Below are 27,290 nucleotides of genomic sequence, written 5' to 3'. Positions count from 1 at the left end.
TATACATACATATATATATATATATATACATATATATACATATATACATACATATACATACATATATATATACATATATATATATATATATATATATATATATATATATATATATATATATACATACATATATATATATACATATATACATATATATATATATATATATATATATATACATACATATATATATATATATATATACATATACATATATATATATATACATACATATATATATACATATACATACATATATACATATACATATATACATATATATATATATATATATATATATATATATACATACACATATACATTATATATATATACATATATATATATATACATACATATATATATATATATACATACATATATATATATATATATATATATATATATATATATATACATATATATATATATATATATATATATATATATATTAATACCTTTAAAAAATAAAACGCAATTGTAGCTGGCTGGCTTTGTAAGTAGATGATTTCATAGCAACATCTATTTGGGTCAACTTGCTACAATTGGTTAAAAACCACCAACACGGGAGAATAACTGATACAAGATGTTATTACTAGGGTGTACATTGTAAAAACGATGACTGGTAAATCCCAAATGCATGGGAATGGACGTCAGACAAGGACACAATCTGTGGCTGAGAGAAAACCTGCTATCACAGATGATTTCCCACAACATTTTATTATTGTACTTCCAATAAATTGGGGGGCTGTTGGGGACAGATTCAATCAAAGATGGTCCAAAATGATGCAGCAGATGCAGATATACTAAATGTTTATTCTCTAAATTGGTGAGACTTCAAGAGCCCTGGATCGTACACTAAACAACTCTATAGTATATTGCTAGCCCCTACATGTAACAGGCAAATACCAGACGCCCAGTTTATAACACAGGCTGTCAAAATATGTGTCCCTGTGTACAAATCAAGATAACTCAAGTGATTCTTCCAGGATGAACACCTGACACTTTCTAATAAAAAATAAAAACTACACACTAGTGGTCAAGTGAATCAGGGTTTGCTAAAGGTTGCAGCAAAGGTGATGTGATTACATACATTAAAAAGTCATGACATTTAGAGGAAAACCATTTAATTAAATATAGACAAAAGATGTGATACAAAAATGTAGCTAATGCACAGATAGAGGTGCCTGTAGATTTCTATGAAAATAGAAACAATGTATATTTACATAGCTGAGGATGATGAGCATGTGTGTAAAAAAAATATCTTCCTGTAGAAAAGTCAACAGAAGTCTTCAATCTCTTGTTTCAACTCCTAATCAAATGAGAAGAGCAGGAAAAGACAATATATCAGAAACAGTAAAGAAGGTTAGGCAAAAGTAACCATCTACTGTATGTTAATGGTTTCAAATATTATTTTTTATTAATACTGAATAACACTGGCAAAATTCTATGGTATGCCTACAAGTAACCATCATTACATTTTTCTCCTCTTAGATATTGCAATTATAAAACATTATAAGGCTGCAATACCAAGAGCATCCTTTACTGTAGACATTTTTACACATCATCATTGAGGTTATTAGTCAGTTACACATGTGCCTTTCTTGCTATGACAAGTCAGAATATCTCCAATATAAAGAGGCTACATCTGCTCACCAGTACCCTCCAATACTAACCTGTACTAGTGAAGTTTTGTCGTAGTCTCGTCTGTGTCTGTAGATGCTCTGACAGAGCAGAGCGTAGAGTTTTTCCAGCTTGTAGACCTCGTACGCTTCAGTCTTGATCACCACTCTCTCCAGCAGCTCCTGAATAAATGAAGAAGAAAGGCAAGAGGAGGAATGACATTTTGATTACCTTTTTAGTTGTCAAAAAGAAAAAGAAAAGGATGATGCAAAGTAGTCTTATCTCTTAATCCGTTATTTAGGCTTCTATGAATTAGGTCAAGATGAAGAAAACCCATCTGACCACTTACTATAAGAAGTCTAAAGAATAAGCCACATATCCAACACACCTTTAATTTGTCTCTGTCCACTACAAGAGGAGGAGTTTCCTGATGCAGGCTCTGCAGAGCTTTGTCCACATCGACCATCTGCTGCTGCAGCACAGCGTTCTTTACAGCCCGAGTTATGCGCCTCACGCTCCTTTCTGAGACACAAAAAACATGCAAAGAGTTAGGACCAGTGTAATAGATGACAGTCTGCTGACTTATTCAAACTGAAACACTGGGATTGCACTTTGCTATTACTAGAAACACTACACTGACTTTCATTAGCTAGGGATGTAGTGAATTGGAGGTCAGCATTACTCTTAATATTTTTTCAACACTAAATTAAAGAGCCAAGCTTTAAGTGTAAGTAAGATGGTGTTAATATCAAACCTGTGCCTGTGTCTTCCTCTCGTCTGATAGCTGCAGAGGCTTCTGTGGTTGAGGTATCTGTTGCTTCCACCTCCATTGGTTCAGCAGGGCTGTTCTGCTCTGCCTCCTCTACATTAACTACTTTGTTGTTCCCGTCGTCTGCCTGTGTTACGGTTTGACATTTCTCAGTTTCACCGCTCTTCTCTGTGTTGGATTGCCCTCGGGTATATCGTTCTGTATCAGTGTTGCTGTCCTTATTAGTGTTAACTGAAATGGTTTCACCGTTTTTATTTCCTGCATTTGTAAACACTTTGTTTTCCTCCGACTGTCCTGGTTGATCTGTGACAACTTCATCCACCCTTTCTTTTTCATTATGTGTCTGGTCATCATTTTCTGCTCCCCCTGTTTCACACTGGATAAGTGTATCTTCAGCAGCTTGACTCCTCTCCTCTCGTCCCTCCTGACTGTTCTGTTTCTTCACAGTGGGCCCAAAGCTACCTTCCTGGGCCGGCGCAGGCCCTGACTCTACATCAACCATCATCTGATCCTCCTCTCCTCCAGTCCCCTCATCACACTCTGCTCCTCCTCCCTTCTCAACCTCCTCCTCTTCGTCGTCCCCATATTCCTCATCAGACCCCAAGTTTGCTTCATCTCTGGACAAGTGAGGAGAGCAGGAAGACTTCTTCTTTGAATATAAGCCAGCGGACCAGCGACTCTTTCGCCTTTTCTTCTTTTGGGCTGCAGGAACAAAAAGACCTTAAAAGAACTATCACAAAAAAATATTTAAGTAAATAATTTAATTCAGCTACAGAAGTTTTTACCTGTGTTTCTAGGCGTAACAGTCGAGGCACTTGTGTTGGGAGTGACTGCAGCTGTGGGTCTAGCCGGCTCTCTTTGTGAGGGTATGTCAGTGATATTGGCCTCACCAGGAGATTTGGACTGTTTGGGAAGGACGTGGTAGTAGGAGGGGGCGAACCGGGCAGTGGTGCAATCTGAGGTAGTCAAAAAAATAATTAATTCTATACCTTTGAGACAAACTATTACTATCACTATTAATTTTAGTGAATGCAATTGTAGAAATTCATAATTGAAGAGAAATGCATGCAGCATATAAACTCAAATTATTAATTAATTTAATTATTTCTACGAGAAGTCGAGTGACTAAATGCCAAAAATATGAGTAGGGAAACTGAAACGGAATATAAAACTATATAAACTTATTGCGTGACTTTTTATAGTAGATTTCCAAAATCGTCCACTAGATATTGGTCAATGAGCCAAGTCAATCAGCGAGTAACTAAAATAATCTATTTAATATTATAATACTGGGCTCACACAGTGTCTGTGTGAGCCCAGTACAAACAGCATTCACAGTTACAAACAGCATTCACCTCTTGTGCTTCGTGACGCTTTGGTCTCCACACAAATCTTCTCAAAATCTTCATCCAGTTCATCTCTGATGATGGCATGGACGGTGTCCTTCAATGCACATGCTCTGTGTCGGATCTGACGGTCTGGAGGAAACACACACAGAAACAGTTGCATTACACTTATTTTGAGTATTAATACTGCATATTCTTCTGTGAGGATGGTGAGTAGGTTTTTTGCTGATCACTGTGTGTACCTGAGGGGTCCCTGTCTGGGTTGTATTCAAGGGCATTCTGCCAGATGAGATCCACGTCTTGGAGGAACTCTTTAACCGTCCCATACTGATGGAGGTCGATCTTAGAGAGAACTGTTGACAGGTCCATAGGCTTCTTGATCACCTCAGTGTAATCCGGCACCTAAAACACATGACAGAGAGGCTGCTGTGAGTACATTGTTGGGGAAAAGGGATACAACTGAACACTGGATAGCAAAGCTTTATAAGGAATATGAAATGAGACAACAGAATGTAATGAAACAGCTACCTCCTCTAAATCCACAGGCTTTGTAAAAGCCTTGAAACGTTTGTCATTGGATAGGCGATTGGTGACATCACGCAGGAAGAGGCGGAGCTCCCTGAGGGTGTCTTCTTCCTGCTCCTCCAGTCTCCGGGTCTCCTCTTCTGTCAGCTGACGTGGGGGAAGTGGATCGGCGACAGGAAGCACCTCCAATGCATGGAGTACTTTAGAAAGTAGAATGTTGATAGACGCATACAGAGTGAGAAGTAAATTTAACCAACATAGTTCTACACAACACTCAACATTAATATCATATAGACTTTCAGTTCTTCCGCCTGAATTATCTTTATTTGCTCTAGTCGAGTTATTTTTCTACCCCAAAAAAATCACTAAGACATATTATCTTCTGTTGCTCATCTTCTTATTTTCTCTGTACATCCTTGGTAGGTTTATTGAAAATTTTTGAGGCATTTGTAGGCCAATAGGTGTAATAGGTCCATCACATATCAATTAAATGTCACCCCTACTCAGATGTGCTTCCAAACCAGGCTAATCAATAAATAAAGATTCTTGAAGATTCTTAATATACTTTTTCCCCCATAAGAACAGGTATGGGCCCTGAACAATGCTATGCTAGCCCTGAGTTTAAGAGGAACTAAAGCCCACTTTAACTACAGATCACATATAGCTAGCTTAGATCCATATTCTATAACCAGAGTCATATTTCTTACCAGCTTTCTTTTTTGAGGCAGGGGGCTTGGTAGCCTGATTGAGGATTAGATCCTCAAAGAAGTTTCTTCTTTCTCTGCTGGTGGGGACCTGGACATGGTAAACCTCTCCATACTCCATCCGAAACAACTCCTGCACCTGAGACAAGAAAAGTGAAAGGTGAGAGATAACTTATAGATGAGTATTGTGTCCATCCGTCAGAGAAAAATATTTATTTTATTTATTAAATGATGTGTCCCCATGTATCACCAATCTGAGTCATGAGGACATCACTTGTCTTTTACATACCTCCATACTGAGTTGGTCGTACTGCAGGTTGCAAGTAGCCAGAAGCAGTATAGGAGCGAATGGAGGGATGGAGCTGAGCAGGCTGAGGAAGGTGGCTCTTAAGGCCGGACCCACTGTTTCCCACCACTGTCCAATGTGAGGGATGTACAGGATACTGGGAGAGGTCCGCTTTGCTTCAACAAAGATCTGCAGAACATATGACATAAACACAATAATGAATGGTTAGTTTTCTTGCAAAATCTGGATGTAAATCAACAAATGAGCATAACTCACAGTTGCAATTTCACAGAACATGATGGGATGATGAAGGCTAAATGCATAAATCAAAAGGTATGGGGAGGAAATTAAAGAGTCGGATTTCACAGGAATACGACCCGTGGCACCAATAACAAGCATTTAGAATAAATATATAGCTTTTAGCTGATGGTCTCGTTTACATATAGAGGCATTTCCTTACTAATTAAAAGTTCCTCATTCTAATTTTAGGTAAAGTAAAAAAACAACAAAAAAAGAAAAAACATTCCCATGGTATATCCTCTCTCCTGAAAGTTAGCATTTGTTTGGTTTTCTCAATTTCACATCACTTTTGATAAAACGATCATTCACCCCTGACATCAACATGGCTCTTCATACAAGTATTTGTCTGTAGTACATATTTATCCCCACTGCCCATTATGTAAGGCGGTGGGGCCCATGAACTACAATCACTGTAGCAGCCATTTTGGCCAGTGAGGTCCACTGAAAAGAACACACTGAATTTGACAAGGCTGCAAAAGTAGAGACTACATCTTGTCTCCCTCAGTTCTCATGTATCAAGGGCCTATCTAAATGTAGAGGACCCAACTCCAAGACATGAAATTAATTGTTACTAAATATGTAGATTAATAATAATTAAACAGTGTATTATTTTGTAGACTGGTGTCTCATTAACCTGAGCACAAGTCTCTTCCGGTGCAGTTGCGCTTGCTCCAAACAGCACGGCCATGTCCAGTGTGTACACAGTGAATTTCTCCAGAGCGTGGAGGACAGCAGGAGCCAGGTGGGAGCTCTGACCTGAGCCTGGTCTGCCCTCCAACAGCAGCCTGGGACGGTAGGAGGTTGGGTGGCTCAGCACACTCCTACACAAGAGATGACAGAGACACTGTTATGGATAAGTGGTAGGAAAGGGCTTATTAATTAGCCTAAAAGACCTTTAAAAAACACTTTCTTAAGTAAAGCAAAGATAAAGGAAATAGAAATGAGACGACTACAAGACCCAATACTACATAGTCTAAATACTAAAGATACATCAGCAGTGTTTTCCCATAAATAGAACTATGAACATTTTGATTGAAGATTTATGTGAGACAATATTTATTAATAAAGACAGTCATAATCTGAAATAATGAGGAGACAAATGATCCCCTGCATAACATTCTTTCCTGGATAATGTCTAGCAAACCTGTTGAGGCTGATGAGTCCCTTAACAGCAGCTGTTCTGAGTTGGGAGTGTGAGGTCTGTCCATTGGAGCAGACTTCTGAGTCCTCCTCCTCACTGAACATAAGATCATCCTCAGACACACCACAGGCTGCATCTGGAAATAAACACACAGTATAGCATTTACTCCAGATGCCCCAAAAGGGGTTGCCAAATCAACAGTCAATATGTAACTACCCACGGACAAAGGGGAAATGAAGTTGCCCATGAACAGATGAGGGACAGAATAAATGAATGCAAAACAGAACAAAAGAAAAATACACAGCCAGACTGCACCTTTTTCTCTTTTCCTCTTTAAGCCCTGCTCAGCATGCGGGAACAATCTGCTGACAGTGTGGAGGATGTTCTGTAGGGTGGCGCTCAGTAGAGGAAATATGGCAGGTATCAGGGCCTTGGCTGGTGACACTACTGCCCTAAGAATCACAATTAGCATCATAGTTATTTAAGAACCATATGCAAGAACCAGATTCTAGAAACGTAAGAATATTTTTTACACTCTTTAAAAAAGGCAGACAGCTCTATAATTTTTTTTAAATATACAGTTAGTTAGTTTGGTAATACCTGTGGGCAGCAGGCACCATCTTGGACATGGCGGACATAAAGTCTTTGCTTGTGATAGCAATGGAGTTGACATCAAGCACAAGTTTCTGTGCTGAGAAGTAGATTTGTGGGTAGCGACGCCGTAATGCACACAGGGCAGCCTCTGAACAAACTGCCTTAATGTCTGCTCCGCAGTAACCTGGCAAACAAAAACAGACAGATTGTAGACAATCAGTATACAATCTGTAGTTGTGGGTGTGAAAACATGGGTGCCAGTGTTTCCTATTTAAATGATCTGAATGGAGATAAAGAATTGTTTTGGTTCAGAGACACATATTCTGTCCTGGGCACATACTTATCACTTTCAGTAGATGTTGCACAAAAATGGCTTTCTCCGATGTTCATACCAAGTTATACTGTATTGACAATTTAATCTAATGCAATTGTTATTTTTACTGGGGATGTTTAGCAAGATTTTTCAAGCTGTTGGACCACTGTATTTCCACCATTATAATGCAAACATACCAACACATTTATCTGCCAGTTCTTCCAGAAAAGTGTCGCAGGGTGGTGGAGTCCACTGTCTGGTGTGGATCTTCAGAATGTCCTTTCTCGCCTGCCATACAATACAAGATCACAGCAAGTTCAGATCATATATTTGCAAACTGAAAGGCTTCTACTGTTTTAGCACAAAATCCTGTCACATGTCACTTTTCTGTCTCTCGTTTAATCTCTGCCAAGCATAAAGGACATCTACAGTTTCTCACCTCTCTGTCTGGCAGGCCAAAGAGGAACTCTCTGTCGAAGCGCCCTGGTCTTCTCAGTGCTGGGTCGATGGAGTCCAGTCTGTTTGTAGCTCCTATCACAACAACCTCTCCTCTAGCATCTAATCCATCCATAAGAGCCAACAGGGTTGACACAATGGAACTACATGGACAGAAAAAGACCTAAGATTACGTTTTCTAACTGGTCAACCCTATCTACAGGACAGTAGAGTCATATTAATTTAGTTTGTAGTGAGTAGTACTTCTTTTTCAACAGGTTCATAGTATCCATGAAAACGAAAGTGAACCCCCACATTCTCACTTCAAACTGCGGTAGGTACTTTATATTCCTGATGCATACAAGATCTCCATACTCCGATAATAAATGGCCAATCATTCAAAGCTATTTCTTTTTTTAAAGAAGCTTTATTTTCTCAAGGCCACCAATTACCCCAACAGTCAAGCATAAAATGATTTGTGTGTGTGTGATGTGTTCACTAGACAGCTGCGACGGACATTCAGGGGTTGTATACCTTCTTTGTTTTCATTTCTGAGTGAATTCTGTTTGAGTAGCTGCAGCCAAGTTGTTTCAAATTCCAGGTGGTGCACAACATTAAGCATAACTTGTGACAGCTGCATCCAGTCATGCTGGTGGCAATAATGTCATTTTGGTGTATTCAGATTGATCTCACATGAAGCATGAACTACACTTATAACTGTCAATGCTAAATGACGATTTAGATGATGTTATTTGTCTTGTTATTCTTTTTTTTATTTATTATTTGGAATCCCACCGCACGACGAGACAGTCATTTTCCACTCTGTACATTTTACACTCACTAATCTTGGTACAATCACCACACTTGTGCTGTACAACATTTAGAACAGGGGGGCTGCTCACCTGTGGATCTGGTCTTGACGGCTCGACCTCACTGGAGCCAAACCATCAATCTCATCGAAGAAGATGATGGACGGACGCATCTGGTACGCCTAGAAACAATTCAATAACAATTCAATCTGTTGCATATTGCATTATCTTTAGACCTGATACTTGATCTTGTGAAGGAATTCACTTAGTTTATCCTAATCTACAAGTTAATGTGTCCAAATCTTGTGAGTTAGCTTGACAACAGGAAGACGGGATAAAAAAAATGACAATCTCCATCCATCCCACAAAATGTATTGTATGTTGATGAGGAGTTTGGTTTACCTGGTCGAAAAGCAGTCGCAGCTGTCTCTCAGACTCTCCCACCCACTTACTGAGGCAGTCAGCTCCTTTCCTCATAAAGAAAGACACTTTTCTTTCACCTTGACTGCACTCATTGGCCAGCGCTCTGGCTACGAGGGTTTTCCCTGTGCCTGGAGGACCGTAAAATAGACAGCCCCTAAAGACAAGAGAAAATATGACAAAGACATATAATGGGGATTTTATTAAAGTTTAACTGCCATAACAATCCAACCGAAGTCCTAAGTGGAAGAGGGCGTTTCTTAAAAAGCATCGTTAATGAGATATTAAGTCACATGATCACGTCATCTTGTCAACAAACACACACACACTGTTTACCTGGGAGGCTGTATCTTGAACCTCTCAAAGACTTCTGGGTAGAGGAGAGGGAACACCACCATCTCCTTCAGCGCTGAGATGTGTCTGCTCAAACCTCCGATGCTTTCAAACCGCACCTGGATGACAAAAGGTGTTCTTTTTAGATTCTTATCTAAAACTTCTACTACTGACTGTACAATCATCCATTCATCAGAATTGTAATAGCAGGAAAATATGGATTTGTTTTTTTATCTTCAGTAATTGCCATTCAAAAACTGGTGTAGGCTTACAGTAAACTTTATATCTAATCAAATGTGATAAAATATTAAAAACATTAGAAATATGGTGTACCTCCTTAGTTTGTCATTTAAAAAAAAAAAAAAAAAAAAAAAAAAAAAAAGTTACCTTGAAGTGCATTATGTGTGTATTTGTTTACATAAATGCAAAATTTACAATCAATTCAAAACTGAATGATGGGCAACTCTCTGTGTGCATCTGTCCATCTATAGATGCAATTTACCGTCTTGTCAATCTGCATGGGGTCTACATCAGCGAGGCTGGCTCCAATCTTCATCCTGTCCTTGTGGATACCCAGAATATCGTCTTTTACAAGGTTCATAGGCAGACATCTGCAGGAAAAACATAAATAAACATGTTTCTCTTAGCTAAAATATTGTGGATTTTTACAATGAACTGTATTAACCACAGTAAGTCATTGTTCCTACTCTATCTATAAATTATCATAGGAAATTATTTAAAAACAGGACCGTGAGTAACGGAAGCATGTCAATTGTTATCATTAAGGGACGAAAGAGTAATCTTGCTCTATTTGTTTTTTAAAAAGAGTTGTCTATTAATCCAGAGATAAATTAATTAAATAATGACGGTAAACATTTTTTGGTTGAGAATTGTTAATTCGATGACCAATTGTTCAATAGTTACTCTTTAAACCTTCTGTCACCAACCTTTGTGTTCCACCAATGTTCTGAAGACTACTACTGATGCTCTCACCTGTTGACTGACAGGCTCCTGTTCTTACTTCTCCTTCTCTGGAATTTCTCATCGTCTGAAGATGAAGAAGTAGAGTCACTACTGTGGATGGCGTGTCTCCTTCTGCTAAGAAAAAAGAAGCAACATTAACACCCTATCTGTATCATTATGACTATCAGCTAATCAACAACAAAGAATCCCAACCAAATTTAGGTAATGGTCGTTTATCTTTCCTTTAAGATACTAAAATATTTTTAAGTTATGTGGTCCTATGCACAAAAAAAGAAAAAGAAAAAAACTAAGGAATCAACACTGAGTGCAGACAAAATATACAAACCATACAAAAAAACAACAACACCATAACCACTCATTAGTAAGTATTGTAGTTTTTCATATAAACATACACACAGTAATAATGCATGAATTTAATAAAATAAAAAGGCTGTTCTTGATTATGCATCATGTGCAAAAACAAAGGGGTGACTGATCCAACCACTTCAAGTGACATCATCACCATTACATTACATTACAGTCACTTAGCAGACGCTAAATGACTGTAATGACACTTGAATAACACACAGCCTGAACAACACTCAATGTCATAAAACAAGACCACAATACTCAAACAACTAAAATACATTTTAAAAAAAATACTGGCTAGTAGAAAGACAGGTTTCAAACAATGGGTCTTTCTTTGTTGCCAAGTTAACACCAGTGCTAGTAAAGACAGACAGCACCCCAAAAACAAAATACCGACTAACAATAAACACCAACATGGACAAGTAATGAGGGTCTTACCTCTCAGAACTACTCCTGAGGGTGGGAGCAGGGGAAAAAAAGAGCAAAAAGAGGAATTTTGGGATTGATTTTACAAGCAGTTATAATTCCAATGGCTACTAGAGACAACGCTATGACCGAAAGGGGTTGATGATTGTGATTCTGCTTCAAAAGATATTCATCAGAACATTAAATGTTACTGAGAAAACAGATCCCTTTTTAGTAGATGTTTTGTTCATCAATGGCTGATGATGGCAGGTGTCTGAGCTCATACTAACCTGCTCGTTCTTCTCCTGTTGTAGGGGCTCCTGGGGGCCGTGGAGCTGAATCTAAACCTTCGTCTGGTGGGAGACGAGTGGTCCTTGAAGTATATGCTGCGCTTCCTGGGCTCTCTGGGTTCTAAGAGACAATGGCAAACATAATCCAAATCAATCAAATGCAATGAATTGCTAACAGGGGCTTAAGTACAGTATTTAACAGGATAAATTCATCAAAAACTATTGAATGTAATTTCTCTCTTTTTTTTTTTCCAGTGCCACCAGTAGATCTTAAATTTAGTAATTGAAAGAAATTTGAATTCTATCAGTTGTAATAATGCTAGAAACTAAAAACACTGAATAAAAAAAGCCCTAGTGAAAATGACCTAACTTTTTATTTTCAACCAGCCGTCATTTTCATGTGTTTCAAGCAGAATATCTGCCATTTAATCAATATGATCGAGTTAAACAAATGCTGTACCATCCTGTGGGGCCTGGTAGCGAACCACAGTCTTTCGCTGTCTGAAGTCATAACGCCTCTGATTATCTTCTTCCTCGTCCTCGCCATCCTCATCATCATGTTCTTCTTCTTCCTCCTCCTCCTCCTCATCATCTTCATCGTCTACATCTTCCGCATCCCCTTCGTTGTGATCACCCTCATCCCCTCCTGTTAAAAAGAAAAGGGTAGAATTATTATTTCAAAAATTCTGCTTTTGATAAGGGTTACAATAGCCCATAGAACTTGTGTCTCTCATGTCTGAAGTACAACCTGTAGTAACTTGAAGCCCTCAGATGTATAAAATTCAGAATACATTTTTTCGACGCAGACCAACATGCTTTATATGGTATAACCAGGATATGTACCTGAAGTAGTTATTAAAGCTAATCCATCTCACCTGGGTTCTCTTCCTCTGTGTCTTTACTCTCCACATCGGTCCTCAGAGACCTGGTCATTCTGCTCCTCGTGTAGACACCGAGCTGCTGAGTGAACAGAGGAAACAGGTCAAATGCTGATTCATTCATTGTTTAGAACCTAGAGTTTGAAATGAAAAAAATTAAGTTTCCTGGTTGGGTTTTTTACCTCTTCTTCATTGTCTCTATCTCTGCTCCTCTGTCTGCGTCTCAGCTTCTGCATATCGTCCATCTTCTGGAGAACAGCTTCAGCAGTGCTGAGAGACAAAAAGCAATCAGATTTTAATCAAAGATTAGATCTAATGTAATTGCTTATTAGTTTAACATATACACCCACAGCCCACAATGTATGTCAATTTGGTTGTTAGATACTACTTGATGTGAAAGGATCAGCTATCTTTAGAACTGAGGCAGTGAGGTAGGAGGCACACGAAGCGTGAGTGATTGTTGCTGAACTCACTTGGTGATGAGTCGGTCGTAGAGCACTGACTGGTTACGGGAATCCAGTTTGTATCTGGTGATTCGGGAACTACGTCGCACTGAGCGATCCTCTTCCTCCTCTTCTTCTTCTTCTTCCCCCCCTCCTCGGCTCCGTAGATCAAAGCGACTCCTCTTGGGAGTGGATGACCCCTCCACCTTATCTGGAACATCTGGGGCAACAGAAACAGTTATTGCCAGCTAAGTAGTAGCACAAACCCTCCAAAACAGTAAATGCTGCTTAACATGTTTTGTGTGCTATATCGTTTAAGTTCTCCAGTGCTCTTTGTAAAGAAGAGATACTGTAGCAAACTGTACCTGCTTGTGGCTTGCCACTGGATGTTTTTCCCTCTCTCTGCAGCCTGGAAGATTTCCTGAAGATACAGGGACACAACATTTTTGTTAAATGAATTCCTCATGTAAATTTGCATAATTTGAGTGTAAAACAATTTGCATAGTAATGTGCCAAAATTCTTCAAAATCTAATACTCTTATCAAATCTGATATTGTAAGCATATATTTGGAGAAGTTATTTATCTATGCAAAAAGTCACATGGCTGGCAGCCGACATACAAAATATATAAAATATTCTGGACAAGTATTATTTATTAACAATATTCAGGTTCCAAAGAATCTTTTGCCACACTAAAAACCTTAGACATGCTCGCTAAATTAGGTTGAGCGCATTTTATGGATAGTTTGCTCAGAAAAATCTCACAACTTTTGACTGGACAACAACACTGGCACCTGTACCCCTAGGAGAGTAGCTGGTTTGACATTATCAATAATATCAAAGTGAGGGAGCCTGTATTACCTGAGGCATCCTTCTACGGAGTTGGCTTCATTTACAGGGGAGCTGGTCTTTGGCTCCATTTCAGAAAAGGAGACCTCTAGTTTAACTCTCTGCCCTCGGGTCCTCAGAGAGTGATGGAGCCCACTTCCCTCATCCTGCTTCATATCAGCATGACCCTGGCACACAAACATAGTAAGTTTAAAGTTTACAGCATATATACAACTAATGAGTCTCTGCTTGATTACATTAGGAATTCCAATCAATCATGAACTGGGCTTCTACGTCTGTGCAAAAACTCAAGTGAACAGGATACACATCTAGAAACCAGTTAACAATATGACTCTCTACTTCGCAATGTGTACTGACTTGGAAGGAATGTAAAGTAAGCTGTGGGAATTGTCACTATTCATCGGTATCAGTAATCTTATTTATTAGTCAATTTGTTGCGCTTTTGTGTATTGGTTTTTAAATTTTATTTTACAATTTGTAAATGTTCATACAACATACAGACATGAACTTTCATTAATAGAATATATATGGATCATTAATTTCAGATAAATACGTTTGTTATTCCATCTATGAAATATATATATATATATATATATATATATATATATATATATATATATATATATAAATAAAAATCTGCTGAGACCACGCTCCTGGGTGATAGTGACTGTTACATGACTATTAGGATAAAGACTTGCATCTTATAGCATGAAAAGTGTCAATATCTTCTCTGCAGGCACTTTGCTTAAATGCTTCTCAGTGTTGTTTATGGATTAGAAATGAAGTCCCCAAGTAAGCTTGAGCTCAAGTAAATTAACTCTGAGAAAATACTTTAGGTTATACCATCAACATAATTTAATATGCATGTCAAGCATGCATACACTAGATACAGCATACGGTTTTAAAACAGAAGGGTCAATCCTACAGAAAGTGGTCCCACAGTGTTTTGCAAAATATAGCTTCTGCGAAAAGGTTACAATTTATTATGCACATGTAATCATTTACTTTCTGCTATGCAGTAACAGTTATCCCTGCTACACAGTCAACAAAAGAATGAATGAACAGATCCCCACCCTCCTCCCTCCACAAATAAGACATTTACCAAAACACAACACCTTAACAGACACATGTTTGACATCTAATGTTGGAGCATTTCGCCTCTTGACAACCATTAAAAGAAACGTAGGGTTTTAACACTAGTATATGGACACACCACACTGAACCACACACTAAAATATAAATGGTCTGGCTGTGTTTATGCATCAGACAGTAAGTAAAGAATGAGCAGGCACCACAAGTGCTCATGCCAGTCATGTGTCCGTAACGTTAAGTGACAAACTGACCAGGTGGCTAGTTAGCTTAGCACGCTATCAAAACTAGCACAGTAAAGTTGTGTCCATGGATCATTCACTCACTAACTACGCGGGGATCCGGTGGTTTCACCGGCTGCCTAGTTAGGTGTTAATGCTCACATTCACCGCGTCGTTGTCCAGACTGCTGAGGCTGTCATCCAGGGCCTGGGAGGACCGGGTCAGCCGGGCGGACTTTCTCTGCGACGCGGGAAGCAGCGACAGAAACTCGGAGCTTGTTTCCAACTCCATCGACCTCCTCTTCGGAGTTGTTGCCACCGGCTCAGCCCCGCCGCCGCCGCCGCTGCTGCTGCGTAGTATCACCATCGTGACGGATAAATAGCCGCTGTCCTGCCGTGAGCGGTCGGATGTTTACGGCGCCGCCAACATACCGCAGATAACGGACCGTCCCCGCCAGCCGACACGCAGCCTCCTCACGGAACTCTTGATTTCTGGCGCCATAAACGTCATCGGAGGTGATGAGGTCAGTGGCTGCGCGTTTCCGCCGGGAAAAATAGATCTCTTCGCAAAATTGTGAGAGAAGCCTAGATGTTTAAGTGGTTGTATGTTGTACTGATTGTATCACATAAATGATGCAGCCTATTTCCTAATTTGACTGCTGTTGTTATTGCATCAGTCGCGGTGCATTTGTTTAAACATAGCATGGGCGTAGGGATACGAAGACAATTTGAAAAGGTGTACCGGTTGACGTTAGAGCGCGCTCTGCTCCAAACTGCGTGCAAGTAAAGAAAATTCATGTTTTACACATTTAACAATGAAACTGCTCGAAACTGACACTTCCAAATCATATTAATTCGAAACAGAGTCCAATATCAGCTCATCTTTTATTTGAATAAGTGACAGATACCAGAAGAGAAAATACAAACTCTAGAATTGTTTCTAGCCTGAAAAAAAGTACACTGTGTAAAACTGCTGTACAGGCAACCAGATCCTAACTGTAAAATCGCAAAGCTTTCCATTGCATCCTCTGAATGCTCTTCCTTGTCTTTAATAACTGTTAGCCTCATTACCATTGTAATGTTAATGAATTTTGGTAAACCAAAGGACATCTGTCACAACGGTTACAAGTAATCACATTTTGCATACATGCATAAAGCAACAGTGCTTGGCCTGTTATCCGATTGCCTTTGGAACAGTAATGAGAAATTAGAAAATTGAAGGATTCAATGAAAGACTTGAGATTTCACTCATCAGAGGCCACATTCCTTTCCATATGCACAGCAGCCAACAGCAACATTTCACAGATCCAGGGTATGTGTTTGACAAAAAAAAAAGCCAATTAGTTATGTGATCGAATGAGTTTGCCATCTCACAGCAACAAATGGAGTTTGGTCAGTTCAGTTGTGAGTGGCAGCCACTTGAGCTTTGCACACACAAAGGCTGTCATTTCAAGTAAATTGGATCTGGGCATATTCCCAAACAGGCTGTCTGATTCTACCAGCTCACATTCATATTTTTTATTATAGTGAAGTTATAGAGAGCGTCCTCTTATGTTTTCAGGACAGAAACACAATGTGGCCAAGCTGTCAGAATAACTGGTTTACAATAATGTGACGTGACACTGTTGGCTACTGTGCTGTTAGGTCTTGAAATGTGGCCAGAGAGCCCTCTCATCAGGGAGGGTGTGTTCACGCAATGGCTGCCAGGTAGTCTTTCACCTCCGCTGGGGTGAGTCTCTTGAAGCCGGCCTCGTTGCAGATCCCCACCTCAATGTTCTCCTCTGTCATCTGACCCTCAAAACTCTCCTGAAACACAAAGACAGGAGAGTGTAAATCACTGATAATAGAAAGAGAGATTCCAAACCTCAGGTATTTTTTATAACAAACATCATACCTTCAATGTCAAGATGGCTGTGTGGATGGCGTCTTCCAACTCCAGATCATTGTTATACCTGGAGAAAAATATAACAAATTGGTCATCAAGCAATCTGTGTAGTTTGCATCAAGTAGAATAACTATAAAAGTTGCGAGCCCACTGTCCCAAACACCTCAACTATGTGCATTCATGGTGTAATGTACATTAGTTATTCAAAATCATTGGGCTGCCATCTAGTGGGTAAATGAGGTACTAACCATACCTGCAAACTCATAAGAGGTGAAATAGGTGACAAGCACCGAAACCCTGTCGGGGGGTGTGGGGGCATGCTACCCGGGAGAATTTTATTTTAAATATGAGCTTTAAAATGTAGCATTCTGGTGTACTCTGAGAAGATAACTAAGTGATAAGACAACGTTTACTTTAAGCAGCTCTAGTTGAACAGTTGGCTAGTTAGCTTTTTTTTTTTCTTCAATCAATATTATTATTAACCTTTATTTAGACAAAATCCATCGAGACCGAGGTCTCATTTTCAAAAGTTTTAGTCATATAACACAGATAAAATAAAATAAATAAAAACAAGAAAGGCAGTAAAACAACAACAACCATGAATAAAACATCAAATATACATTTTCACATATCAATCATCATATACAATATGGTTAAAGTCATTCATGGAGTTGAACAAGTCGTAAAAATATTACGACACACAACTTGATATGGCAGTTTAACGTTACTCTACTGACTAGTTACCCAACGTTAAGTTAGTTAAACAGCATATTACATCGTTCCTAGCAAACAAGACTTAACGCTACTTCATAACTAGTGTTCATTGCTGTAATGTAGATCCAGTATTGGCGGTAACATCAACTTGGAGTGAAAGGATGAAAAGTTGGAGGGAAATAAAGACGGTGTAGACATCTTAACGCTGATTGGACAGACTCGACACGTCACATCAAAGATGTTTTATTGCGAAGATCACGACATAACCTTTTCTCCTTGTCTCACTCCAATCTGAGAAACGCTGGCTGGCAAGGAATTATTGCCGTGAATACATACATTTTGGATTTATAAAGGCATGCAGTGATGGCTGAGCAGCATATTTATTTTATATTTATCATTATAGCTGAAAGAAGTATATTTATAGCATACGTTATTATTATTTTATTTTTTGTCATCCATTTGGCAAGAACTTATTTACAATCAGAAGTGGGTCACAAAGGGTCATTTGCTGGGAACATGTCTCATTAAAATCAGGACCTACACACTGAGCCTCAAGTTAAACTTTGATTGGTTTTCCATAAGCGTAGTGAGGGAGTTACCATCCTTGTTCATTTTCATTGTGTGCCAACTACAAATAAATTGGATAGTAAGGTTTTCCGTGTACTTTTCATTCTTCATTTATAGATCAAACTTGGGCTGTAATTCAATCTGCACCAACATTGAAAGTGTTCAGTTCAATTTCAAGTCTTTTTACAACTGAGTTTTTAAATCACTGCAATAACCATCATAAACATACAGAGCACTGATTGTTGGAGATGGTGGTCACTGTATGTTAAAAGTACCCACCTCACAGCTGTATACATTTGCTGTCCGCAACATAATTTTATTCTATTCATTAAACAAGAAATGCTCTTTACTGTAAAATCTTACCTTTTTTCAAGGAATGTTTTTCCATTAACGTAGTTCTTTCCCATGGCTGTGGCTTTCCATGCAAAGTATGCACCCTGCCAGTCAGAAACAAAAAGGATAAAACATTATGCTTCTGTGACGGCACCCGATGAAGTCCCAACTGTAGATCTGGAGCAACTGGGCCCAGAGCTCCACAGAATATAAAAGGCCAAAGCTTTCAATGTTTCCCTTTTGCTTTACTTAGCCTTTTTGTTATAGTTTTTACTCCACACACCTCACACTATATTATCCAAGCATAACCACATGAACACTGCTGATTTCACTAACTAACACAACTCAAGACCAAATTCACTTCATTGTCATAATAAAGCATTTACAGTATTTGGCATTTTGTATTCTCTCCAATTTTTTTTCATGACCCACGGGCCACTTATGACACTTCTGAAAGAGCATTATAAAGAGTTAGTGATTCTAACTCTTTATAATGCTCTTTCAGACTGAATGTGACTGGAATAAGCTCTGGGCACACTACAAACAGACAGGATGTACAACTAAATCCAATACTTTAAAGAAAAGGTATAACTGTAACAAGTATTTGGAGTGGGTAACAGCACCAAACTACCCTGACATCTTACAAATATAAAAGTATTAATTTCCATAAGGGAATTGAGAAGTAGTAGTATTATTACCGCAAGGCAAGGTTAATCTGCTATCAAAGCCCTTTTAAATTAAACAATTCCCAAACTTTAAGTTGAAAAGAGTAAAGTTATTGAAGGCAAATGTTGTTATTCAACAATTATTATAAAAAATAGAAGTACAACATACAGAGGGGTCTGACTGGAACAGGTAGGGTTGGTCTTCATCCCATCCAGCTATCAGCAATGAAACACCAAACGGACGCACCCCACTGGAGGAAAACACACACACAAAAAAAACCAACATTAAATCCCAAAATTTTAACTAAATACACCTTACCTCTTAAATATAAAGGTGATGTGTCTATAAGCAATGTGTGTATTTGTGCATCTTTGTGAATACCCACCCAGACTGTGTGTACTCCTGCATTACAGAAGCCACTCTCTGGACAAGCTGACCTGTGGGGATTGGCTCCTGGTAAACCAGGAAGTACTGTTGTGCCAACTTTCGGGCTCGTCGCACTAAAACCCTGCAAGGAAGGCACAACTCATTAATCTATCTGTTCATGTTGTCCAGTAGTCGGACAAACTCTGGTGGCATCCCCCAGATGTCTCACATGCAGAGCCAACAAAGTCCTGAATGATGGTAAAACATGCAAACAGGTAAAAGCTGTTGGAGGTACTGCAGATGTTGCTTTTCTTAAGTTAGAAAAAGACACGATGCTGAAGTTCTGTTTTACTCCCAACTGCAGAAAGAATCCCCACCTGTAGTCAGGCCCCATGCCGCTGTAGACCATGCCTATGTGTTTGGTGATGGGCTCCACTTTATGGACACTCTGCTCGTCATACAGAATGGACTTTTGTTTCTTCTCTGTTGCCAGGACAACTCCATTGGAAGCTGACAATGAAAGAATATCACAACCAGCGTCAGCACAAATCCTAGCCAATGACCAAAAGTCAGGAGAAACACCGCTTACGGAGTGGCAATACATCAGAAATGGTTTTAATCCATGCCATGTGTTAGTGTTAATTTAACTTTTGCTAATGAATTCTATTTAGATGCAATATAGCATAATACACGTTCCCAGGCACAGTCTTGATGCATCCTCTCATAACAATGAGAGAAACTAGAATGGTATTATCCTCCTGTTAATACAAGCTTCTTAATTCAGAAGGATTTCAATTCTTTTGTCAGTAATAAAATAATCCTCAATGTCCTGTGGTCCACTTTAGCCCGAGAACCTCCAGTTGTACTTGATCCACTCAGGAGCAGAAGTCCTCACCTTTGATGCCCACTGAAGGAGCTCCGGCGGCCACAGCAGCCAGGGCATATTCAATCTGGACCAGCTTACCCGAAGGGCTGCAAAGAGAGACACACGTAGATGTAGCAGTACTAGGCTGTGAGACGGAGAGACATCAACAAGAGCTATGCTGTGCAAATACAATGTTGTGTATCCCGATTAGCAAAGAGGAAACTGAAAGTAAAAGCTAAAACAACCGACTCATCTGAGCTAATGTGGCTAACGTTAAGCTAACGCTGATCTCACGTCGGCTCATGTTAGCACGTAGACGGGACTTTGTCGGTCTACTAAGTCACACGCTCAGCACTAAAGCAACATGGTGACGGTGTAACGTCGACAGTAGAGACAATAGGTTACTATTGTTACCGTTGTATTTAGAAACACGTTAGCCGACCGGCTAACAGTCATGTAGCCGATTCATTCACCACACACGGCGATGACAGTGCATCAACTACGATGGACCACTCAACCTGATTTTACCATCAGAGTGGGAAACGGTGCACACGGTTTAATAAACTGCTATTCAGCAACATCTTCAGGGTGAAAGTTCAGGTGCTATTTCAAAGTTTCATGGCAATTTTGTTAAAGTTTACCTAAATGTGGTGAGGGAGAAACTGTAGCCTCGTTCCGCCATCTTGTTGTTCTTCTTCTTCTACTCTGTGTTGACCGGAGGACTGATAATCCGCTTTAAGGCTGATACTGCCCCCTGCTGCCCTGTTTAGGAAGGGGGGTTAACACCTTATTAACTGAGGAAGCACATGGACAAGATAGCCAGTGTTTATAAGCTATGTTTATTATTCATAACTCTGAATCAACAATGATATTGGACCAATGCTAGACAGTGCCAGTAGTCTGGTGTTACAATACGATAGAAATGACAAATGTCCCTTATCAAATTATTATCTGAAATCAAAGAATACAACAAAATATATATTTTATCAATTAAAAAGAGTTTTTATTGAAAAACTTTCTTCTACTTCCTTAAACACATGTTGAAATGTAACTTAATTAGACTGAATAATAGGCAATATGTCCAACTGGATATCACAGTATGATATGACAAGATACTTTAAACACATCACTGTGGAACGGTAACCAACAGCAATAGACGGATAGTTCCCATATGACAAAGTGTGAGATATGAAACAGGCTCGGCGTGGTTTGCAGAAATGACTTGAAAAGCATCAACGCGTTTTGTTGAATAACTGTAAACACGCTGAAGAGTGAAGTTAAACATTTGGCCGCTAGGTGGGAGTCACACGCATACATTCATCTTGCCTGCCGAAATGAAACAGAAGAAGTACAGTTTGTGGTCGCTGTTTGATGACGTATGACGCTCAGTGACCGTGAGCTGTTTGACATGTTTAACGGAAAGGAAGCGTGCTGACAACAAACATGATGAATATAGCTGCGTTAGTGAACAGCCTCAGATGTTCTTTGTTACACATTGAAAGCAGACTTCTGCAGGCGGCCGGACTGACGTTAGACAGACAACTGGGTGAGTTTACTGACTGGAGCTCAGGACGCCATCTAACGTTACTGCCAAGTGTGGTGACAAGCTCTGTCCCTGACTGAGTGACACACATCCTCACACACACACACACACACACACACACACACACACACACACACACACACACACACACACACACACACACTGTGTTTCACTGTTTTTTTCTGTAATCTCAGTGTGATTTCACATCGAATTTCAACTTTGACTACATCCTCTCTACATTCTTCTTTACTGTTTTTTTAGTGCTCATTTGCTTATTTATAATACTTGTTTTTGATCTTTTTTTTTTAACTATGTCTCTTGTTTGCACTATCCTCTATGCTGCTGTAATCCTGTAAATTTCCCCGCTGCGGGACTAATAAAGGATTATTTTATTTTATCTTATCTTCTCTACATTTGCATCCCTGGGTTGCAGCTAATAGCAGGTAACAATGTTCTTCCTGTGTGCAGCTCCAGCTCTGGCAGTGAATGGCCCCAGCCTCCTGCCTCAGCTCGACAGGGAGGATGAGCTGGAGGAGCAGCAGAGCCCGGAGCAGTCTCCTGGCCTCCTAGACGGCATCCTGTGGATGGCAGCACCAAAGAAGAGGCGCACTATAGAGATTAACCGCACCAGGAGGAGAGATGAAACCAATCTCCTAAAAGTCAAGGTACACTCTCATTTCAACCCCAAACTTATACTACTTTAGATTTGTACGTTTAAGCTCAATAGCATTTAGTTAGTGTCATGTAAATCTTTAAAAACCTCAACAGAAGGATTTTTTGCAAATATAATCAGATGTTTACTCAGACAAAAGTTGAATAGATGCGGCACCACCAGTATGTCAACAAATGAATCAATTTGCTTTTTTTTCTAAAAAACACAATTAATGAAACTTCTAGTGGCATGCATACACACAACAGATTATTTAAAGAATTAGATGTTCTTGAGTTCATATTCAATATAGGGAATGTAAAAATGTGTCAGAAACTTTAAATGGCATGCCGATATTACCGGCTGATATTAGCTTCTCTTTAGCTGAATAGACACATATCGATATTGGTTTATATGTTGGCCAATAAGTAACAAGGAAAAGCAGTACAGAAATTGCTGTAGATATTTGAGAAATAGTTCAGAAAGAGTCTTGGCATAATGTTGTCTGACCCAAAGCTTCTCTGTCTCCCTCTCAGACCAACATCGAGCCGTGTCCAGAGTGTGGCCACTTGAAGCAGAAACATATCATGTGTGGCTTTTGTTACGCTAAGGTGTGCAAGGAGACGGCTCTGATTCGTCAACAGATGACAGCGATGGAAGGCGGCCCGCTGAGGGCCCCGACCGTGGAGACTGTCGTCCTGTATGAGGGTGAAACACCAAGTGAGCTGGACAAAGACAAGAGGATCGTGGAGCGGGCCAGGAAGAGGCCCGCCTGGTTCAACTAACTGTGCTGAGATAATTATGCTGTGTGTGATACATACCTTGAGTTTGTCAAAGGTCACACTGATTCTTTATATGTTGTAGGAAACGGCAAATTTTGTCCAATCTGTTATTCTGTAAATTATGAAGGCAAATGTATCAGTTTTGTTTCCATAAATCAATTGTTTGATCGGAACTGATACCAGGAGCCTTGATAAATACTGAAACGTCAGACATGTTTTCACTTATCTCGGTCAAAATACTGTTCTATATCCATGATGTGTTGGTTTAGGGCTCACACAGACACAAAGTCATTGGAGATTTTCAGTATCAGACATAGATTTTTTTTGTCATTGTTTAAACTAATATTTTTGACTGAGAAAATATTACTGTATATTTGATTGTTTGACAATAAATCCATTATTTGAAAAATAAATATTGTGTTTCTACTTTATTTACAGTTAAAAAATAAATGAGACAATGCAAAGTACAGGGAAATGATTGTATTAGTGAAATAATTGAAGGTGAATGACTTCTTCCACTTCATGATACATAAAGAAACAGCTAAATATATATTTTTATGAACTGTACTTCCATGTTGTTAGCATAATAAAGGGGGATAAAGAGCGTAAGCATCCTCTATAACATGCTATTACTCTGATTCAACCTGATTTATGTGGCTCAATTCCAACCTTTTAACCGGTGAAAATTGAATGGAAAAAAGGCACAAGCTGTTTATTAGTGACACAAATGTTGTTTTATCTTCGTCAAGGGGGAAAAACCACATGGAATGCGATGTCAAACATGTAAATTAAAATCTGTGCAACTGATACATAACATACATGTATATGACTACTGGTGGCACGACATTCCTGCTCATATTAAATAACATTATTTCATATCAAATATAATTCTACATTAAATGACTTTGCTGTAGAATTGCAACTTCTAAACATGAAAAGATTCCTGCTTTCTTTTTATGAATGTACGTTTGTGTAACCACAGCAACGTCTGTTAGTCAGGATTCAGTATCAAACTCAAGTCATGAAGTAATGGCTCTTGTGTTTCAGGAACAGACTGTTTTTGCTGGGATCAGTCCAGCATACCTTCCAGTGCCTCAGTCACACCATCATACACCCTCTGATTCAGTTTCACACTCAGCTTTGAGGAAGCCGGGGTTGCCAGCGTCCTCCAAAGAGACAGAGAAATCAAGGTTTAGAGAGAGTCACATCTTCAAATGATCTTTAGAGCTGTGAACTACAACAAATCATTAAGTAAGTAAAAGGTCAAATATGTAGTGTGGAATTTATTAATTAATGTATCTGTAGTTACACATACAAAAGTCCAGCAAGGTCTTCTACCTGCCTCCAAGACCTCATTTCACATCTATTCATTATAACTGACCTAAAAAGACACCGGAAGCAGATCTGTAGAAACTCATTATTCCACAGTTACAAGGAGTATGTTATAAAGAAATACAGCTGAGAGTAAACCATTCACAAATCAAATGCACAGTGTCTATGCTGCCAAAGAACTTTTCTAAAACTCAGACAGTCACAAGTACGAAATTCCAGCATGTTACATAACTTTGGCAAAGGAGCAGAGTTAGTTTTGGATTAATGAGTTGGATTATGACTGTCAGTCAGTGATCTTATTGCCCTCAGCTGTTTCCTTGCTGCGACATGTCGTCAATGTGAGAGACATTCGAGGAGTCAGAGGATATTTGTTTTTTTTGACCTGATGGGATTAAATCCATGTCATTTAATCAGATCAGTAATTTCTTATTTCTGTCAACATGCACACTTATAGCATGGATGCAAACAAATTTCCCCAAATCTATATTCACATTCACATGTTCACACTCAAACCGTAATACAAAGAATCCTAAGGGACACTGCAGAAAGTTGTGATTTCTCTTTTTATCTACAGGGACATTATACAACACAAATTAGTTCCATAAATAAAATCAGAGAGGTTTCATCTGGTTGCCTCATGTCATGGAAAGACATGCAACGCTCATTTTCACATGAAAACCAACCTTCTGGATGCCTGGAGTGATGACATTCACCACAAAGTCATGCAGAGTAGTAAAAATAGAAACAAGGCTGGGTATTTAAGACATTGCCAAACACACTCACATCTCAGACTACTTGGTGCACAGAGAGATACACACATTGATGATGACACATGATTTGATCGCTTTCTGTATCTGTTTTTCTTGAGTCAACTCAGACAGTGAAAGTGGACGTCCGTCTTGGCACATGCTCGCTTAAGGTCATTAACACTCTCAACACAATCACACCATGCACTGTGTGAGCAGAGGAGGCAGCTACCTGGTGAACTCCTACTGTGATCTGCAGGAGGAAAACCAGTGGAAGAAGGAGAGCTACCAGGCCTGCTGGCTGAGCCTGATCCTTGAAACGAGGCCACAATACAAGTAGGTTGTTCCCACTTGAGATTCAGCTTTATATTAGATTAAGTTTAGTATGAATCACTGCGATACATGATGTGTTTTCTGATGTATTTTCTCTGTTGTGTTAATGTTAACTTTGTTAAGTATTTGCAGATGTATGTGGCGTAGTGCTCAGCATGTTATGACAAACAGCAGGTTAGAGGGTCAAGGACAACTGAGCAGCATGTGTACTCATTATGTTCTTATGGTAAACACATGACATGTACACTGTATTTTAACTTAGAGCATTAAATCCACAGTGAAGCACATATATTAGGGCTGAAAAGTTACACTTTGATGACATCATCTTGATCAGCGGTGTCACTGCAGGTATGTTGGCCGTGACGGCTAAAGGTAAACACCTGTTATATGTAGTGACCAGCTTCAAAGTGTCAACAAAAAAAGAGCAGTGAAGCAGCAATCTTCTTCTTGACATAATAATAAAATCCTTTGTTTGGTGTGTGTGATGTTTTCCAGGCTCACTCTGTCAGAGACAGACAGCATTCGTAGAGAGAGTTACAAGCAGCAACAGGTGACGGACTTCATGGTGGAGAGGAGTCCCAGCCAGACACTGAGGCTGGGCAGCAACAACCGAGTCATGACAGAGCACCAGCTGCCCTTCTTCAACACCAGCAAACAACATCCTGCTACAACCACCTTTGAATGCACAGAACAAAAGCCATTCATACAAGGGAAGGGGAATAATGGAGTAGGTAAACAGGAAGTGACTGCTCTAACTGAGGGCCTCAGCAAACCAGTGAGAGTGAACTTCAGAGCCTCGAGTCTGATGTTCTCACCAAGGGAAACCTCTCATCGGGTGCAGAGGAGGGAGTGAAACAAGGAGGTCGAAAGTATTTTAGAAAATATAGTATGGCCTTTGTTGCCGTAATTTACACACTGGTATTAAAAATGAAATTTTATCTCTAAGTTATACATTATGAAACTATCTTAACTGTGACATTAGAAAAAATGGTACCTCATGATGATATGCTGCACTAGTACTGTTTTTATGTAAGTAAAATATATTTAAGTAACATGATGTTTTTAGTATCCTCCAAACAAAACACCTCGACTGAAAAAAAGGATTGTCTCATAATACGATTACCAAATGTTTTTATTAAAAAAATTGGAATAATGCTGAATTGCTAAATCCATGTTACAATTTGCAAAATTGTAATGATATACTGTACTGAAAATATGAACACATTCTGACACAGATTGTTGACTACGTTCATCATTGTCAGTGATTTACATGCATAACAAAGCCTCATTTTACAAAATGACTTACATGACATTAAAGTTAATAAAACTGTCCTGTTAAGAGAAAATAAAACAAATACCTTTACATACATTGTCTCCGATAAGCTTGGAACTATAGACAGATATA

The 27,290-nt window shown here is 39.2% G+C and overlaps 4 protein-coding genes and 1 non-coding gene across 10 annotated transcripts; 2 read left to right on the top strand and 3 right to left on the bottom strand.

Annotated features, from left to right (window-relative positions):
• Window positions 1-1,110: 1,110 nt before the first annotated feature.
• Window positions 1,111-15,523, bottom strand: LOC129109796 (ATPase family AAA domain-containing protein 2-like). 6 transcript variants are annotated; one of them, XM_054621932.1, is made up of 30 exons: window positions 15,268-15,523; window positions 13,808-13,962; window positions 13,312-13,367; window positions 12,977-13,166; window positions 12,686-12,773; window positions 12,501-12,582; window positions 12,086-12,271; window positions 11,626-11,746; window positions 11,369-11,383; window positions 10,592-10,693; window positions 10,101-10,209; window positions 9,602-9,717; window positions 9,248-9,422; window positions 8,939-9,027; window positions 8,041-8,200; window positions 7,799-7,889; window positions 7,295-7,472; window positions 7,010-7,146; window positions 6,698-6,830; window positions 6,188-6,374; window positions 5,257-5,442; window positions 4,971-5,106; window positions 4,267-4,463; window positions 3,981-4,140; window positions 3,748-3,870; window positions 3,178-3,348; window positions 2,378-3,094; window positions 2,012-2,145; window positions 1,677-1,805; window positions 1,111-1,312 (listed from the first exon to the last, which is right to left on the bottom strand). In XM_054621932.1, the coding sequence occupies exons 1-30, from the start codon at window positions 15,469-15,471 to the stop codon at window positions 1,280-1,282; spliced, it is 4,560 nt and encodes a 1,519-aa protein (XP_054477907.1). In that variant the 5' UTR covers window positions 15,472-15,523; the 3' UTR covers window positions 1,111-1,279. The 6 variants fall into 6 exon arrangements, with proteins under 6 accessions (XP_054477907.1, XP_054477905.1, XP_054477906.1 ...); XM_054621930.1 differs by having other exon boundaries at window positions 12,501-12,585; window positions 15,268-15,522; XM_054621931.1 differs by having other exon boundaries at window positions 10,592-10,696; window positions 15,268-15,522.
• Window positions 5,894-6,028, bottom strand: LOC129110351 (small nucleolar RNA SNORA5). The gene has a single exon (XR_008532215.1). It is a non-coding gene; the product is annotated as a small nucleolar RNA SNORA5 (small nucleolar RNA).
• Window positions 15,524-15,970: 447 nt separating the features above from the next.
• psma2a (proteasome 20S subunit alpha 2a) lies at window positions 15,971-21,223 on the bottom strand. The gene is made up of 8 exons (XM_054621131.1): window positions 21,142-21,223; window positions 20,531-20,607; window positions 20,013-20,145; window positions 19,655-19,777; window positions 19,438-19,519; window positions 18,634-18,707; window positions 16,999-17,056; window positions 15,971-16,910 (listed from the first exon to the last, which is right to left on the bottom strand). The coding sequence occupies exons 1-8, from the start codon at window positions 21,180-21,182 to the stop codon at window positions 16,794-16,796; spliced, it is 705 nt and encodes a 234-aa protein (XP_054477106.1). The 5' UTR covers window positions 21,183-21,223; the 3' UTR covers window positions 15,971-16,793.
• A 636-nt stretch (window positions 21,224-21,859) lies between these two features.
• Window positions 21,860-23,881, top strand: mrpl32 (mitochondrial ribosomal protein L32). The gene is made up of 3 exons (XM_054622153.1): window positions 21,860-22,046; window positions 22,512-22,708; window positions 23,229-23,881. The coding sequence occupies exons 1-3, from the start codon at window positions 21,944-21,946 to the stop codon at window positions 23,475-23,477; spliced, it is 549 nt and encodes a 182-aa protein (XP_054478128.1). The 5' UTR covers window positions 21,860-21,943; the 3' UTR covers window positions 23,478-23,881.
• Window positions 23,882-25,754: 1,873 nt separating this feature from the next.
• On the top strand, window positions 25,755-26,738 carry zmp:0000000930 (telethonin). The gene is made up of 2 exons (XM_054622438.1): window positions 25,755-25,888; window positions 26,381-26,738. Exons 1-2 carry the CDS (start codon window positions 25,755-25,757, stop codon window positions 26,736-26,738), a joined length of 492 nt encoding a protein of 163 aa, XP_054478413.1.
• The last annotated feature ends 552 nt before the right edge of the window (window positions 26,739-27,290 follow it).

The sequence above is a fragment of the Anoplopoma fimbria genome, chromosome 20, assembly GCF_027596085.1.
Source record: "Anoplopoma fimbria isolate UVic2021 breed Golden Eagle Sablefish chromosome 20, Afim_UVic_2022, whole genome shotgun sequence".
NCBI classification, from domain to species: Eukaryota; Metazoa; Chordata; class Actinopteri; order Perciformes; family Anoplopomatidae; genus Anoplopoma; species Anoplopoma fimbria.
The sequence above is the reverse complement of the archived record's forward strand: the minus strand, read 5'-3'. Positions and strand labels throughout refer to the sequence as shown.